At 39.0% G+C, this 18,163-nt stretch overlaps 1 protein-coding gene across 3 annotated transcripts in view; it reads right to left on the bottom strand.

The window, feature by feature from the left end:
• Positions 1-18,163, bottom strand: part of cd2ap (CD2-associated protein) — a 107,337-nt gene that overhangs the window by 72,628 nt on the left and 16,546 nt on the right. For all 3 annotated transcript variants that reach the window (XM_082505325.1, XM_082505324.1, XM_082505326.1), the window contains exon 2: positions 8,338-8,495. In XM_082505325.1, coding sequence (XP_082361451.1) covers positions 8,338-8,495 — 158 coding nt within the window. The remainder of the gene's footprint in view (positions 1-8,337; positions 8,496-18,163) is intronic.

The following is an 18,163-nucleotide window of genomic DNA, read 5'->3' as shown; positions in this document are numbered from 1 at the left end:
GCCAGCGCGTAATGGAGGAAATGAGTGTGCCGACTAGAAAAATCAACCGAGCGTGACTGAAGAGAAAACAGATGATGGTTCCAATGCCGGAGAGATTGTCGAACGGAAGAGCCAAAGAAGTTCCGTAGTGTGAAGGTATTTCGGCTATTTCATGTCTGACAAAAAACAGAGTAGCGTGCACTGTAAATTGTGCCGAAAGCAAGTCTGGAAATACAATAAACTGGTGCATGCGTCACATTGTGCGCCACGTTATTGTTTCGGTGAAATGAATTTCTACAATACTGTTACTGTTAATTCTACTCTCTGCAGTGTTTAAATGCTTACATATACACACAGTTACTGTCCCTCCACACATATGACTCTGTTCTGCTTCTATGCCCCAGCTTTGTTTGCTTTTTCCCACCGAGGCTTCTAGACTTCTGATTGGCCAACATTTCTGCACGGTTAGGAATCCAGCTCCACCTGCTGCTTTGGCATGTTCATAGCAGCGTTTTCCTTCATTTCTGCCTTTATGTGTGGACGGGATTATTTTTTAAAACGAAAACAAAAAATCTCCGTTTTCAAAAATACCCGTGTACGTAGCCTCAGTCTCTGACTGGAAGCGCTAATTCGTCATTCGGCTTTTGTCAGACTGAAGTAACTGTTAAAACTGTTTGAAAAGCTAAGCTATACAGCAAGGAGAGATTGAGAATTTGCTTTTAGTTCTCAGTTTATTTGATATTGACAAAAGTCAGTTTTGTCTGTTCTTCTGTAAAACAAACTAAGATTTATTTTTAGAATTAATATTTTGTTTCTAAGTGGAATTGACAGTTTAGTCTGTTTCGTTTGTTCTATTTTGAAACTTAAACGCTTTAGCGGCTGCCTTTTGTGTAGTTTGCAATATTTGCCTTTATTTATCTGAAAAAGTCTCATGTTCCTTAAGTACATCTACCCTGTTGAACTTATTATGGGAAATAAATATTTAAATAAAAACAAGCTGCTGATTATTTCACATTTTACTTGTGAGCAATGGCACATTTAAATCTTACAAATATAGTTATTTGGCTTATATCGTGATAGATATCGTTATCGCCTGAAATGAAAAAAACATATCGTGATATGAAAAAAATCTCATATCGCCCAGCTCTACACTACATAGGATTGTGTGATGGTGGGGAGAGGAGAGAAGAGGGCAGCAGTTCAGGGACTCATTTTCAGTGCATTAGCTGTGCAGAAGGAGAAGCAGTCAGATGCAGACAGCACGAATAAGTAATAAAAGGTGAGTGAGCTACATTAAAACCACAGAGCTGACTGACGGCTAATCCACAGCTGTGAATTAGCTGTGTGTGAATGTGTGAATGACTGAATGTAGTGTAAAGCGCTTTGGGGTCCATAGGGACTAAGTAAAGTGCTATACAAATACAGGCCATTTACTACTAGTAGCAGCATCACCCAAATCCAACAGCAAAAGGTTGACCACTAGCATTAATCAACCAATTTAAGCCCTCGCTAAATCAGAGGCCACTTTCATCGTTCACAGTCCAAGCTCATTCATAATGACAAGCCACAATAGGAAATTCTCTATTGGAAACCAACTGTATCCGGGCTGATCACCCTAATTTGATTCAGCAATGTAAAGTGTGCCAAAAATTGGCTCAAAAAGCAAGTTATCCCAATACATAGTAGGTGGGCAGAAAACAATACTCTTGGCTCTCCAACCATTCTTTAAACGCCTCTGAGTTTATCTTTGCCAAAATGCCAGAAAGTTGCTGTGCTATCAAATGCACTAAGCAGCACTTGTTTATTGGTGGCTGTAAATTCATTGGCTCATTCAAACTGTGGGAATGATTTACCCGACCACTGGAGAAATACTCAGTGAGCTTTACTATTATCATGCGACATTAATGTAATAAATTAACATTAGTGGAACTTTCCAGACACTACACTGTGAAAACCCAAGTCAAAAAAATGTAAGATCATTATGTGGCAATTTGTTTAAGCTATCTATGTAGCACTTTTGCTTTATTTCTATATTAAAATGTCTAGTTTTACTGCATTACGAAGCATCTTTATAGCCAAGTTTTAGCCTCCATGGAGAGTCCCTGGCCCCATTAGCAGTTGTATGATGGGTACATTTTGTAATTTATTATTTACCTTAAGATAATTTTGATCCTGTCAAAAGGCTTAAAGGCAAGGGAGAGCCGTTTAGAGTTACAGGATTGCTAGTGGAGGCCCAGATAACAGTTAGCTGTTCACTAGACAACTTAACTGTGTTCGACCCATTGGCAATATCTTAGAAATATTATGGCTACATACTATTTTATATTGCAGTATTACAACTATCTGATAAACACCACTAATTAACAGACAAGTATTGTTGTGTTACAGAAACGGTTTGGAAAATGGTTGAGGCTGGAAAAAACTGGTTACATTGTATCTTTTATATACAGGTTATACTGTGTTATCAGTGTGTGCTTTAGATTTGAAGTAGTGTTTACGCTTTAAGAATGACTTTGCAATTGGCAGTTCCTACATTTCACTGTTAAAGCAGCACAAAATTATCTCTCAAAGAAAGGTCATCATAGACCGGACACAGCTCTGCAGACGACAGTTTAATAACCAGTTTCACTCCAGAAAAGGAAAAAAAAAGTCAACACCCCAATCCCGATACTGCTCCTCTGCATTTGTTTCTATATCAGATTGTTTGGTGACAGACTGAAGTACTACTCAGTCTTATTTTTATCTTTTCATCTAAAAAGGAACCTTTGTAAGGGTTACAAATCTTTAAATTAGTATTGCAGTGTCGATACCAATGCTTTCAGCTCAGTGGTATCTGTTCCTTAGAGGCTAAGGCCAGACACATAAGGTACAACAACAACAAACTTTTTTATAGAGCACATTTAAAAACCAGCGGTATACCAAAGTGCTTAACATAAGAGACAGAGAAGTAACACGAGAAGACAGAGGTGCTTTTAAATACAAGATACCTCACATCCAATGTTCCCTCTAAGCTGTGCACGTGCACAATTGCACACTGCTGGCACGGTCTCTGCGCACAGAAAATCTGCATTGCGCACAAAAAAAAAGAAAAAAATTTTTTTTAACCTGAATTGAAATTAAAACTTAAACAATTCTGTTTTGCAGTGTTAGTCAGTAAGTGACTGGCTGCTCCCGTATGGGATAACAACGATGCCAACTTATCCCATAGTCCAGGCAATAATGCGATTCACATTCGTATATATGCAGCTAATCAACGTCGTTGACAAGCTATGACAGCGTCCTTATGTGCCGACACCAGTGTTTTAGCTAGCAAAGCAGTGTGGCTGATGTGAAGTGAAGCCACGTTAATGACAACGTGTACAACCATTAGATATGTGAGCAGGACAGACGGAACAACTGACGGAAAAAGTGTGGACTTTATACCAGTTTTTAAATTGTGTTGATAGGCTACGTAAAACCAGAGTTATGATAAAAATATATGCAATGTTTGGTTTGCTTCCTGAATACTATCGTTGTTTATATTTGCGGGAAGAAACAGTAAAAACAGCGTTTTATAAGGAAAGCGCTTGAAAGCGCTTGAAAGCACTCGCCGCCTGTGAGCAAAAACAAAACCAAAAAACCCCCACCCTTTCCTATTGGTCGAAAAATGTATCATGTCGCCCAATCAAAAAATGATATGCCAACATGGCATTTAGTTGTTTAGGAAAGGGGGGGAGTTTTAGGAGTGACGGCGGTGTTTTGAGATGTGAGCGATTTACGACGTTTAGCGCAAATCTTGTGTTGTTAGTGTGTAGTGTGGTCAATAGTTTTGTTGTGTGTGTCAGAACAATGAGGCGACTACTGAATATTACAGGTGTTACAGGAGTGATACATCTCCTGTTGTCAGGCCTGCAGGTATCAGGTTGTTCTCCTTTATCTCATAGTGGACAGAAATTATTTTTGAAGTGGCACAAATAATTTGTGTGGCATCAAATTTGATGCAGAACACCTGATTGTTCTGTAAATAGTTTTAAATGTTTATTTAAAAAACCGCCTTGGCTGCATTTTTAGATAAACAGCTGCAAAAAAACTTCGTAATTTGCATAACTCAGTTACTTTGTTGAAGAAGTAACTATATAATTAATTGCCCAACATTGGTTATTACAGAGTTACATGACGCTCTCCCAGACCACAGACTCATACTCATAATACAAGTCAGGGCTTTATAAAAAAGAAAAAAAAAAGAAAGAAAGTTGTGTTTTCAAAATTGGAGTTGAAGTGTTTTTTTTTTGTTTTTTTGTTTTTTTTAAACTTCCAATAGTGTTAACATTAGTGGTGCAATGGATCACGGTTGATCCGTAATCCGAACCGATCCCACTCCACGGTTCGGTACGCACGTGATCCGAAGATTCGAAAAAGAAGAAAAAAAAGTATGTGTATGGTGCGTGTGGTGGGTCTGTCAAGCGATAGTTATGGCCAGCGCTAGCGGTCTAAGTGGAGGAGCAGAGGCGTTTGCGGTATTTAAGCAGCCCTTTGCTGCCCAATCCGACCGGGCTAAAGCTATTACAAAAGCTATTGGGGTGTTTAGCTGCAGATGGAAGGCTGTATTCCGTTGTGCAAAACAAGGGGCTTAAGCTATGATGAACGTGCTTATGCCATGCGTTTGTGTTCGCGTCCACTTTAGTGGCAAGATCCAAGCATGTATGAGCTAGAAAAGATTTAAGTCGTGGCTGAACTGTCCCAGGCATCTACTGTTGCCCCAACTACTACAAATGGGTGGACCTCCAGGGCAACGGAAAGCTACGTGACCGTGACAACTCATTATATCACAGCAGAGTGCGATATAATGAGCGGTATGTATTATTATAGGGTCTACCTTACAATATAAAGTGCCTAGAGGCGACTGTTGTTGTGATTTGGCGCTTTATAAATAAAATTGAATTGAATTGAGTGGTAGATACAAAGACCTGTACTGCCCTATATTGTACCATAATTTATTTTTTTTTATAAGTGCGTGGAATGAGTCTTGAGTTGAATGTTTTTAACAGGCAAAAAATACTTCAATAAGTAAATAAGTAAATGTTAAATTTTTGTCTTTTTTCGCTGATCCAAAAATGTATCCGATCCGTGACTTAAAACCGTGATCCGATCTGAACCGAGAGATTTTTGATCCGTTGCACCACTAGTTAACATACTACACAGGTCATGAACAAGATTTTTTTTTAATTTTCATTGTAAGTGGGCTAAAGCAGTTAATTAAAAGTAGTCTATCATAAATGCTGTAATTTGATTATTTTAATAAACCACGTAACTTGGATGGATTCAATGCTGGCGTGACCACAGTGCACATGTCTGCTGTTGCTCACAGTGGTCCAAGGGACCGCTCAGGGAGTTTGTGTGTTCGCTCAGACACATGAAAAATTAGAGGGAACATTGCTCATGTCTCTAAAATAATCCATCAAAATGATACCAGGTCAAGTTACCCCTTTAAACCTTTATTCCAATAAAAAGGTTCTGCTTTTCCAAAACACAAATCTAACTTCGCAAAAGGAATTCTGTAAACACTTTCTGATCTTTAGTTCTATCCTTTCTATTCTAAAATGTTTACATCATTCATCAAAGTAATATTAACTAGAAAAATTAGCATTTCCTGCGAAAATGCAGTGTGGATGCTTTAAAGCTGAAGCTGTATGCAAAAACTAGCTGAAAAGGCTGAAAAGTTGCAGAAATTGTAAAAACTTTGCAGAAGCAAAGGAACTTTGCTAAAATGGAATAACTTAGCAGAACTGCAATATCTTAGAGGAAACATAATACTTGGCAGAAATACAATAGCATACCAGAACTTAGCAGAAATATTGTAACTTACCAGAAACATGATAACTTCTCAAAAATACAAGAATTTAGGAGAAATAATATAAGATAACAGAAAGAATGTATTTAGCCAAAAATACTTAAGCATTACAGAAACACTATGATTTAGAAAAATAGTACAACAGAGCAGAAATACTGTGATTTACCAGAGACACTGTGTTGAACTATGAATATTGTAATTTTAAATCAATACTATGTTTCAGCACAAATACTATAATTTGACAGAAATACTATAATTTGGCAGAAATACCATGTTTCAGCACAAATACTCTGGTTTAGCACAAATATTATAACATAGCAGAAATACAATTATATAGCAGAAATGCTATATTTAGAAAGAAAAATATAGTATAGTAGAAATAGTATGATTTAGCAGAAATACTACAATATAGCATAATAACAATGATTTAGAACAAATACTATGATTGAACAGAATAGTAATAACTTAAGTGAAAATACTGGAAAATGTAAGATGACAAGCTGAAAAAAAAACGGAACATGGTTAAGTTCCCTCAAAACTAATTGTTATTCACCTGTGAAAAAAAAATAAAGAAATAAAAATAAATTTAAAAAACAAGAAGGAACAGCCAACAGATACACACAAAATCAAATATGTATACACAAATGCACAGAGAGAGAGACACACACAGAGGGTCTATGCCAGTCAACCAGTCTGAATATATTATATTTTTTCCAACAATGAGATGCTGCCCTAAAGAGGGTCTCTCTCTCTCTCTCTCTCTCTCTCTCTCTCTCTCACACACACACACAAGATCCAATTCAGTCAACCAGTCTAAATATATTGAATTTGAATCTTACAATGAGATCATCCCATAAAAAGGCTTTCTCTCTCTCTCTGTCACACACACACACACACACACACACACACACACACACACACACACACACACAGGGAGAGAGAAGCAAGTTTCATGCTCAGTCAAGCAGCCTGGGAGCTGCTCAATTTGAATCCACCAATCAGAGAGCCTGTGCACTTTTTCCCGCCAAAACAGGTGCACGCAGCACAAAGAGACACAGGATTTTTGCAGTCTATTTCTCGTAATGACGACTCCCCTCAAACAAATGACCATAATTTCCTAACCGTAGGGGCTAGAACGGTCATTCTTACACCGTTTTGTTCAGAAGAGATGGGGGAATCTTAAAGTGTTGACAATTTATCATTAAAATATGAATTATTAAAGATATTTGACTTCTAATGCACCATAACTGAGTAGAGCAAAGCAAAAACTGCCTTGACTTGCCCTCAAACAACGCTTTCTAACTCTAAATCTATTTGGAGTATCGATATCATTCTTTCACCGTAAGAGACAGCAGGCTTTGGTGAACAATCATGGAAATTTTCAGGTCTCTGTGGAAATCCATTAAAAAGATATGACGAGAGAAAAAAGTGGTTCATTTCCAGAGTTTGAAATCTGAAGAAATCTGAGCGAAGGACAAATTTCCTACTCTCAAACAAGTCTAACTCATTTCAGAACGGCAATAGGTGAGAAAAAAATTCTTGAATTGTGAGCGTCAGGAGTGTCTGAAGATATACTGGGACAAGCCTTATGTCTTAACTTTGCTTCGTTAAGGAGATATGACGATTGGAATATGCCTCTCATTACAGAAATCAAGCGGTGATTTTGAACAAGCTCTCCATTGACTTTCTATGGAGAGTTTTGCGACTTTGTGTTGGTCTGAGGAGATTTGCCAAAATTCTATAAATCCCACAACAATGATAGTGACATTTTCGGAAAGCCAGCAAAAATACCTACGTTTTGATGTATAATTTGTGGAAGTTGAGTGAAAATTGAGCAAGTAGCAAGAAGTTGTTCGGACATGAAGAGAAGACTGCAAAACCTTCAGTGGCACACTGGAAGCCAAGTGCATAGCAACCATAACAACGCATGTATTTTGTGAAAAATCACAATTTTGCAACTGAAAACTTTAAGAGGCATAAAAGTAAAACGGTAAAAGATTTGAAAAAGCTGATTAATACCTGAATAGCCCAATAATTTGAGAACATTTTAAAGTTTGAATGCTTGTTCTACGTGAAAATATGAGGAAGTAGTTAAGTTTCGAAAACAAGCAAATTTTAGCAGAATTGCAGAAGTTTCCCATTCATTTCAATGGGACAAATTAAGCTTAATATTTTAAAAAGTATAATAGTGAAAAATACCAAAAGACATAGCATACATTAGCAGAAATAGCAGAATAGTTTAAAATTTGAACGGTGAAAATCGACTGAAAATTGTGGAAGTAGTTAAGTGCCAAAAAGTGTACGGAAGTCCCAAGAGGAACTCAATAGTGTGGATGCTTAAAGCATCCACACAAATATAAAGCACAAAAATTCTTCTGTGTAGCAGACTGCTATACTCTGATAATGCTCCCAGTTTCAATAGGATTATCACTAACAGTGTGATAGACAACACGGTTAGCTCTACTCCAACAAACAAGCTGCAATTTGATATAAGCCAGTTGATAGATGAACACTAATCTATCTCTCACCTTGACAAAGTTGTCGGGAAAGAGGCCCCTTTTCCCATTGAGGTCCCCCTCCATCCAACCATCCTCCTCTACGTAGCGCACATTTTTGATGATGTCGCCAGGTCGCAGGGTCAGCTCGTCATCATGGAGCGCGTCATAATCATACTCCACCACAACCTCTACTCCAGACAAGGATGATGAAATGATAAAGAGGGGGGAAAGGCAGGGGGGGAATGGATGAGCCAAGATGAAGTCCAAATTTAATGAAAAATTGAAAATTCGATACTTTTGTAAAATTGTTTATTACACATAAATCTCTTAAACACCCTTGAGTGAAATATTTAACTGATACATTTAAAGGATTTAAAGGAAAATATCACTACTATCCCATAAAACACACACACACACACACACACTCTAAAACGTTTAATCTCAAAAGTTAAAATTCTTATTTTGAGAAATGTGGCGAAAATAACGATGGCTAACAGTCTAGTCTTGTTTTTTTTTTCTTTAAACGTTTAAATAAAATGGTAAAAGTCACAATTATTAGCTAAATGTTCTCACTTGAAAAGGGAAAAAAAAAAAAAAAAAAAAGAGTCCAAAGTTCATGATTTTACATCAATTGGGGGGGGCGGGGGGGGCGACAAACAAACAAACAAAAAAAGAAAAAACAAAGCAAAACACCCACACTGGCACAAATGGGCTTCCATAATAATTCAGAAAGAATGTGATTCTATGAATGTCTGGTCCTACCAACAATCAGTGTAATTGGCAAACTAAATGATTTATGCAACTTCAATGTTTCTATCTACATCTGTAATTGCAGGATAAGCAAGATTTTTCAACAGAAAAATACTACACATTAAAAAGTTTAGTCTGAGACCAAACTGAAATATATGAAATATGCTCCACACACCACAAAAAAGACAAAGGGAAAAAAAAAACAATAGCCACAGACTGTACAGACTTCTACCGTATACTGAAGCGTATTTACTGAAATAAAAAAAATTTAAAAAATAAATTAAAAAAAACCACACTCATGCTGACACATGAATACATGTTTGATTATACTGACTGAGTGAAAAGAGTGCTCTTTCATAGTCAAAACCAAGACCTTTAACAACTTGCCTTACAAAGCAATTACTTTGTATAATATGGAATAAAAATATGGAAAATATGGTGCTGACAACTGAGCTTCCAACATCTGTGCACAGCTAAGCTAACAGAGTTTTTCACAGATGTATATTCTAGTTGTGGCAGATGATTAAATAGACAATCATTGTCACCCTTTGGTTAGTGAGGTCTTGTTGTGAAGCCTTGAGCAGAGCAGATGCAACACTCATGGGGTGGATCTGACATACTTTACACTCATAGTTTAGTAACTTGTATGTCCACTATAGCATACAATGCTTCATCCCCCTTATTGACTCTCACAGGATTGTGTTTTACTAAATAAACACCACAATGTTTCCACTAAGAACAGAAACTAGCAACTGAGCCCATGAACTCATCAGGAACATTTACCCAGGATTGAAAGAAGAAGAAAGAAAGAAAGTGTACTTTATTGATCCCCGTGGGGAAATTCCTCTCTGCCTTTAACCCATTCACTCAGTGAAGCATTGGGCAGCCATTGGGCGCCCGGGGAGCAGTGTGAAAGGACAGTACCTTGCTCAGGGGTACCTCAGGGTAGCTGTTCAGGGGAATCGAACCCCCGACCTTCCAATCATGGGGCCACCACTCTACCTACTGAGCTATCCCTGCCATTTATAACTCAGCCAAAGGCCATCACTCATATGTAACCAGGCTTCTTTATATAACCAGGGGGGATCTCCTCCTTTCTTGCCACACAGAAAGAATGCCGATTTGCCCATCTTTTATATACAGTCTAGTCAGTTCAAAACGTCATACATAACCGTTACAGTTAATGTTTCTCCTCCGCAAATATTTTATTGGCTATATAACATTTAATATCTGAGTAAAATAATTAGCTCAGTTTCTTTGATTAACTCCAACTTCACAATCATCTGCTAAAGATGGTGATGAAAGTAGTTAGATGGAGACATTAGTCCTCTGGATATCTGCTACAAGCTGAAGGGCCACTCCAAGTCCATCAGAACACAGGAGGACATCGCCAGTGACGCAGGTACACAAAAACCACAGCCAGTGACCCAACCAGGGGGCAAAAACAGGTCCAGGGCTAGCAACTGAATTTTAATGAAGTTCTATTAAAATATGAGTGTACAGTAAGGTTTAAAGGTAGACGTGTGGCCACTCTGACGCTGCTGTTAGTTTCAGCCTCTGAAGTAGACCTCTTAATGGCAGACACTATGGCTTGCTGTGCAGCACAGACTGTACAAGAGGTTACACTGCCCTTAATAGCAGATATGTGGGTCTGTGTATAGCACTTCTACAGTTTGTATGCAATACTTTTGTATTAGTTTTGGACATAGCTTGTCACTAATTTAACTTTTGTCAAGATACAGTCACCTCTGGCCCCAAAATGCCAATATGGCAGCAACCAAAACACTAATACTAACATACCAAGTTTCCTTGCAGAAACCAATGATGGATATCACAGTGGTTACAGACATTTTTTTTATCTTTTAAGTACATGCTATGACTGGTCCCTCCAATTGCAGTATTTAGCAACAAACTGACACGAAAATGCACAATAAGTAAAAGGAGGTCAGAAAACAGATACTGAGAGGCTGCCTGACTGAATCCAGCACAGCAGGTTGAACTGCTTCCGACAATAAACAGTCTTAGGAGGAGTGACAGGTTGTGAGGTATTCCAGCCACACAGGGTGGCCTTTTAACTCATGACTCATAGCGGAAAGGCTCCGCTGACATGGCTGAGTTCGCACCAAGCAGAAACAAAAACATGCAGAATAAGTAGAGTTTCCTGACCAATGATCTCACAGCAGTTTTTCCCCTCAGCATCAAACACCAAGGAGAAGAGGAGGACCAATGAGGTAGGTACGATCTCCTTAAACGCCTGCTGGACAGCCTCACTGATGGAAACACTTACATTGCACCACAGAAACCTAACCAGGAATTTTTAAGGCTGATCACCAACAGATATGATTCGGTTGTCCATTTACTGTTATGGAAAATGGTCAGACAAATACCAGATTCACATCAGCCTCCTACTGATTTGACTAAAAACAGCAGGGACCATACTGGTAGATTTATGTTCACTATCCCCAGTTAGAAGAAGTTTATTTCCTGTTAGGCCTGCTCTGCTGACACTGCTAGAATGACACTAGAAAGGCTGATGAGATTTGTTTCATGAGACTGCAGTATCTCTCCATGCTACATCTTATTTAGTCACAAGAACAGCTGTAGGCCACACCACCCAAACTAATTTCTGCTGCAGTTACCTCACTGCATTTTCTGCTTTGTTAAAACCCAAATAGTTTACTACCATGCACCCCTTGTGGGTCTGTTTTGCTTTTTCCACATCACTTCATGCTGCATTCCTATTGGCTGGCTAACAAAAGTGTGTCTACCAGCATTAACCATGTGGATTGTTATCATAAGTTTCTGACATTACAATTCTTCTACTGTACATTTAGAGTGCCCCAATTGCCTGCTGACCTCTCACTGTATTACATGGCAGCACAGTTTTTGAGCCACATTCCGAAATGTCAGAGTGATTAACATCAACCCTCACACCAGAGTCACATCAGCGTTTTCCACACATAGAACTTACTTGAGCAGGAAACACTGATGTGCATCTTTAACTTTAGCATCTTTTAATCTACTCAGGACGACGACGTCATCCACGACTTACTAGGGGACCATCCCTGTCCTTTTAATTTGATATTTCAGATGTTCTGTGGGTTCTTTCCTCTAGCCAGCTCATTGGCCAAATTGCTTTCAAGTCACTCAGCTGTTACACGTAGGATCTCTCACTGTGGTTGCCATACTCCAGCTGCACTGTCTCTGCCTGCACTGGTTTACTCTAACCAGAATCTACACCAGAAAAATTACTGCTTCATATCCTGCTATAATAGAAAATACAATCTAAAGCCTTAGACTGCCCGTAAAAGCAACAATATGGCACCGATCATTCTTTTTGAAAATATTCATCCATCTCACTATAGCTAAAAGTAAATACCACCTTTACTGAATAATCTGTTTACTTATAAATACAATAATGACTCAGTGTAATTGCAGTTACACTGAATAGAGTTTCTGTCAGCGTGTTGCAAGCTAAGTTAATGGTAACTACTAGGGCAGGGCAATATGGCCAAAAATATTTATCACAACATATATTTGAAAATGTGCGATAACAATATAACTGACGATATAATTGGCGCGAGACAAAATACTTATGTGCATTAAAGCTATTTAAAAATTTTACTGTGCAAAACTGCAGAAGTGGATGTAGCTGTGTGTAATGAGAAAAGATGAAAAGAACGATTGATAACTTTTATGTTAAGGCCCGATCTTATCTTTCTTGTAGAACTGTGTTCCAAACAGTTTTGGTCAAGTTACTTGAAAAAGTAATCAGTAACTAATTACTGATTAATTCCCCAAAAAAGTAATCCCGTTACTTTACTGATTACTTATTTTCAAAAGTAATTAATTACTTAGTTACTTTTTAAAAACACGATTTACAACCTGAATAGGTGATAAAGCGATAGATCTTTCAGCCCAATTCTACTTTTTCTACATAATCCATCATAATCAAATGGAAAGGTCCCTTTTTAAAACTTGTTTTATTAGTTTTAATCTTTTAACTTTATGCATCAAGCAAAAATTTAATTATATGCAACATTCTCTGACTGGAAGAAATTTGTTTAATATTTAAACCTATTTTCTGCACATTCCAGCACATAATTTTTTTTGTGTGTGTGTTTACACTCACTCTTTCAAATAGATGCAAGTAAAACACAGCAGAAAATAAATAAAATCAAAGACTCAGCGGTCCTTTTGCTCTATTTTCACCTGTAAAGCAGGAGTAGGGTAGGCGGAGGTTTACCCTGGTGCAGGTATGCAGTTGAAGAACTGACCGCGTGAATTTCCCATTACGTCGTTGCGCACTCGGTGCTTGCTTGGAAGTTTAGGAGGGGGGGGGGGGGTTCGCTGTAAAAAGAAGTTTTCTTCCCACGCACAATGGATGCTAATGTTTTTGTCACGTTTTATGGAATCAAACTTAAAGGAAGGTCAGTACTTCCACGCTTTAAACGCTGCATGCTCATACTCTCTCCCGCACTCGATATATTATCCATTGTTGATCTGCACACAGCTGTTGTCACAAACGTCGCACTTGCTTACGTCACTGTCGTGAGACATTCTCGCAAAAAAAAAAAAAAAATATCACGGTTTTAGTAACGCAGTAACGCAGCGTTCCTACGGGAAAGTAACGGTAATCTAATTACAGTTTTTGCAATAGTAATCCCTTACTTTACTTGTTACTTGAAAAAAGTAATCAGATTACAGCCCATCTCTGGTTCCAAATAAAGAACTTAGTGTTGTTAATCATTTACAAATCAATATTGTCTGTATGGTCAGCAATTACTCCCCAAAAAAACAACGAAAAAAGTGAACATATAAAATTGTGGTGTTAAGCGATGCGGCTGAAAAATTTGGGTGCACCTAACTTTTGTGCTGGTGTGCCTAAGAAAAAAAACGTTAGGTGCACCAGTGCAACCATGGCAAAAAGTTAGTCTAGAGCCCTGGCACAACTGTGACTTTATGCAGTTTACCGTTGGCTATTCAACTGATATCCTTCCACACATGTTAGCTAATTACATTCCTTCCTCTTCATGGAACTAGACAATAAACCACACAGTGTTGGCTTTTATCAACATTTGTAATTTTACAAAAGCCTATAAGAAATCTAGTCTGCATTTACACTGTAAACGACAGTCTAAACACATTAAATGCATAAAAGAAGCACAAGCCGAGCAACAGAAAAATAAACAGCTTAGCCGAGGCCCCAGACCATAATTTAGGAATATCTGTCTGTGTAACCACAGGAAGAGATACGAACTCCGGTAGTAAACAAACAATGGAGAGCTCCGATAGGCAGAAACCTACCCTCAGTTAATTCAATACACAGGGCACAAGACTGGATGTGGAGCAAAGGGACTTTAAAACAGCCCCTCAGAGATCACACAAATAGACCCTGGCTTAGAGCAGCACAGCTCCTCAATCAGTCTGACTCAAATCTCTTCTGAACACCACTTATATGCCAACGGAAGTCAGCTTAAGATAATTATTGCTTTCATAGTCTTCAGTGGAGAGAAGGCAACCAAGAAACTGTTTTATTTTGCATCTTCTTTTAAAATGTGTGTTACTGTAGGGTGAGATCAACAAAACACAGGGCTATCAGGTTGTGAGTTAAGCCCAGAATACAAGTTTTTCTGTCAGATGACCAAACACGTACAACATAAATTTAGCCTGTGATGACCAATGACCACTCACTTCCAAGCTGTTCCTGTGCACTGCTAAAACACTGAGAATCCTCTCAGTATGGAAATATCAGCAGGAGTCCCAATTTAAAGGGTTTTTCCTGCGCAGAAGACCGACTCCTTTTTTCGTCAGACAACTGTAACACAACAAAACAGTCACACACAAACAGCATTTGAAGTCAGTATATACAGGAATTTACTCCAACCGTCTAAGAATGTCCATGTGTGACTGTTTTACTAGTCTACAGTTTGCTTGCTTTTATTTCTAAGGTTTAATCCATTCCATTTAATCCATTAATGTCCAACTAGCTGCAGCCCTGCCCACCTTGTATTTCAATACAGATAAAATAAATACAATAAATTTCAATACAAAGCCCATTTCTCACAGTCCACCATCATTCAACTGCTCGTACAGCGAAGACGCCATCCTACAATCAGACTGCCTCCATCTTCACCACCTCTGACTACAGCTGATACTAGCTCTTGTTCTGATCACCCCCTGCAGCAGGTGTTGATCATACTACACAGCAGAATGATGACTGTCATCACAAACTAGAGCTAAAGCCTGTGAATTCAGAGCTAATGCACATGGTGTGATGGAGAAGTAGGGCAGTATTCAACATATAAATGGCAATGATATCATCTATTTAAATGCTATAGTATAGGATAGTGGAGGACTATCGCTGCAGTCAAGATTACAGCTATTTCTAAAATATACCGTCTAGGGTTGGGCCATATTATACCGTTCACAGTAATACAGTGTTAGGCAATGATAAAAAAATGAAACATCGCGATAGAATATGGGTAAAACGCTCATGCGCAGTGCCTTTGTTTTTATTAGGCACATGGCGGAAAAAGCATGGCGGCAACAGAGAATGAGAAGGACAAAAGCAGATCGTCGAATGAAACAGATGAACCAGAATTGGTTTGTAAAAATGGTGCAACTTCAGTGATGTGGAACTTGTATGGTTTTTGTCCGTCAGATAGCCACGATTGTCGGAGCATTACGGCTACCGTAGTCAAGAGCCTCGAGCAGTAATATGTACTGTGCTTCAACATAATATTACCATGGACTTCCGGAAGAGCTTTGATGGAGTAGGACGCGAGTCTGGGAGCTGCCGCCGATTTCGATTAAATTGTTATTCATTCGCGCTTTTCGGCTATATTTCCAGTCCTGTTTTGGTTTGTTGATTGTTTTGTTGAGAAGTTTTACTCGGGCCTGCGTAAAATGGCAGCAAAAAATGTTAAAACTACTTCTATCCGGTTGTTCAGTGATGACGCGACGAATCCTACTTCCGGGTCTAAAGTAGTCTGCGTTTAATATGGCTTTTGTGTTGTTAACATGTTTAATGTTATGTATTTTCTTCTATTTGATCTCAAAAAGCTCCTAAAACAGTCAGTGATCACCGTTGACCTCCCTCGGCTTTTATTACCGCTAATCATTTATTTAAGCTCAGTTTTTAAAACCTTAGGATGTAGCTACAGCCCAGCCCATGCAGCAGTATATGAATGACTAACCTCGTATTATGGATGGATTATCTCAGTTGTTCTCCTGGCTGAAGTTTGGTCCTTTTACAGCATCCTGCCATGCGATTACATTTGTTCCTGACCACCGAGAACACTCACGGTAACTTTTATCGAGTGGAAAAAAAGTTAGCTTGTTTATATTATGCTAACATAGCTGTGTCGCTAGCGGTCACGTAGCACATCATTATATACCAGCTAGCCCAACTTCAGTAACCCTACAAACGTCACTGCTGTTTAGTTTTCTGTCTTCATTTATGCTGGAAGTGATAACAGAGCTGTACGTTTTAATTTGTTTCCAAAACCCCGCAGTCAGGACATGCTATATTGTATTTACATGGAAGCTAGCGAGCTAACTTCCTGCTAACTTCTAACTCTGTTAAATGTCATAAATTCCATTTTCATGGATGCCTGGATGTTAAACTCAGTTGTTACACCTGGTAGAGCAGAACGCTGATCATTTTATTAAAGATGAAAGACTAAAGACAGTTTTTCAACTCTCAGTAATGCCATAGTGATCGTTTGATATATGGACCTGCAGCGGAGTTTAGACCCAGACACGGCTAGTGACGTCAGACTGAACAACCGGATTCAAACACAACTGAGGCCTAGTTTGCAAACCGCGACCATGTTGAGGTATTCAACATACCTCGGCTCACTCGAGGTATGTTGAATACCTCGAGTGAGCCGTCGTACTGTGTACTGTGCTTCAACATAATATTACCATGGACTACCATGGACCCTCGTGCCAAGCTAATCCTGATATTGAGGCTCTCAAGGTCGAGCTGTTGGCTTCGCTGAGGAAAGATATCGCCGACATCTTTAAAAAGGAACTTCAGGACACTCTGGGTGATGCTTTGTCTACCATTAAGTTCGACCTGCAGGCGGTGAAGACGCGATCGATAAAGCTGCCAATGACTCTACCGTGTCCGAGCTAAAAGGTACGGTCAAGGAGATGGAGCACGCACTTACTGTCTACTCTGATGATATAGCTGAGATGAAAAACACTATCAAGGGCCTCACAGCTCATGTAGCCAAGCTGGAAAATAAGTGTGAAGACTTGGAGTCCAGGTCGCGGCGCAACAATGTTAGGATAGTGGGAGTACCGGAGGGCCCTGACACGTGCACCACTGCTGCCGTAGCCTCCTTGCTAAAAGAAGCATTTGATCTGGGGAAGGAGCCGCTTTTGGATCGTTCGCAAAGGACCCTCCAACCCGCACCGAAGCCTGGCGACCGTCCACGAGCCATTGTATGCAGGTTTCATTACCACACTGACTGTGTTGACATTTTACAACGTGCTAGAGAACGCCGACAGATTAAAGTTAGAGACCGGACCATCTCAGTCTGCCCCGACTATACCGCCAGGGTGGCACGGGCTTGTGCTGCATTCAACACTGTCAGGCAGCAACTCCGTGGCATTGAAGGTGTTCGGTATGGCCTGCTTCATCTAGCGCAACTCCGCATCACATATAAGGGTGTCGAGAAGGACTTTGTTTCAGCAGAGGAGGCCAGTGATTATGTCAAAACTTTGATCTCTGGGTGAGCCTCGATAGCCCCTCAGTTTGATGCTGTAATGCTAATAAGGGTTCACACTCTCGTTAGGTTTAACGCCATCTGTGCATTGTTTTCTTAGGCCGTTGTGCTAGTTATTGTACTGTTGGTGTGCTGGTTCCTTTTATTTTCATTGTTATATAATGAAACTGAATCATATAATATACTCTTGAACTTCAGACCAGTCCAGCACAATCTTCTCCAAGCTTGCTGCATTGATTTGCACAGGACTGGGTTGTTTTTTGTTTCTGTCATCTTTTTTTGGTTGTTGTTTTTTTTTTTAATTAATTAATTTTTTTTTTAAATTTTATGCACTTTTGGTGTGTTGTAAAGTTCTCCATCTGAGGAAA

Source organism: Aulonocara stuartgranti (assembly GCF_965226115.1).
Source record: "Aulonocara stuartgranti genome assembly, chromosome: 15".
NCBI lineage: Eukaryota > Metazoa > Chordata > Actinopteri > Cichliformes > Cichlidae > Aulonocara > Aulonocara stuartgranti.
Note: the sequence above shows the minus strand (reverse complement) of the source record. Positions and strands in the feature narration are given on the sequence as shown.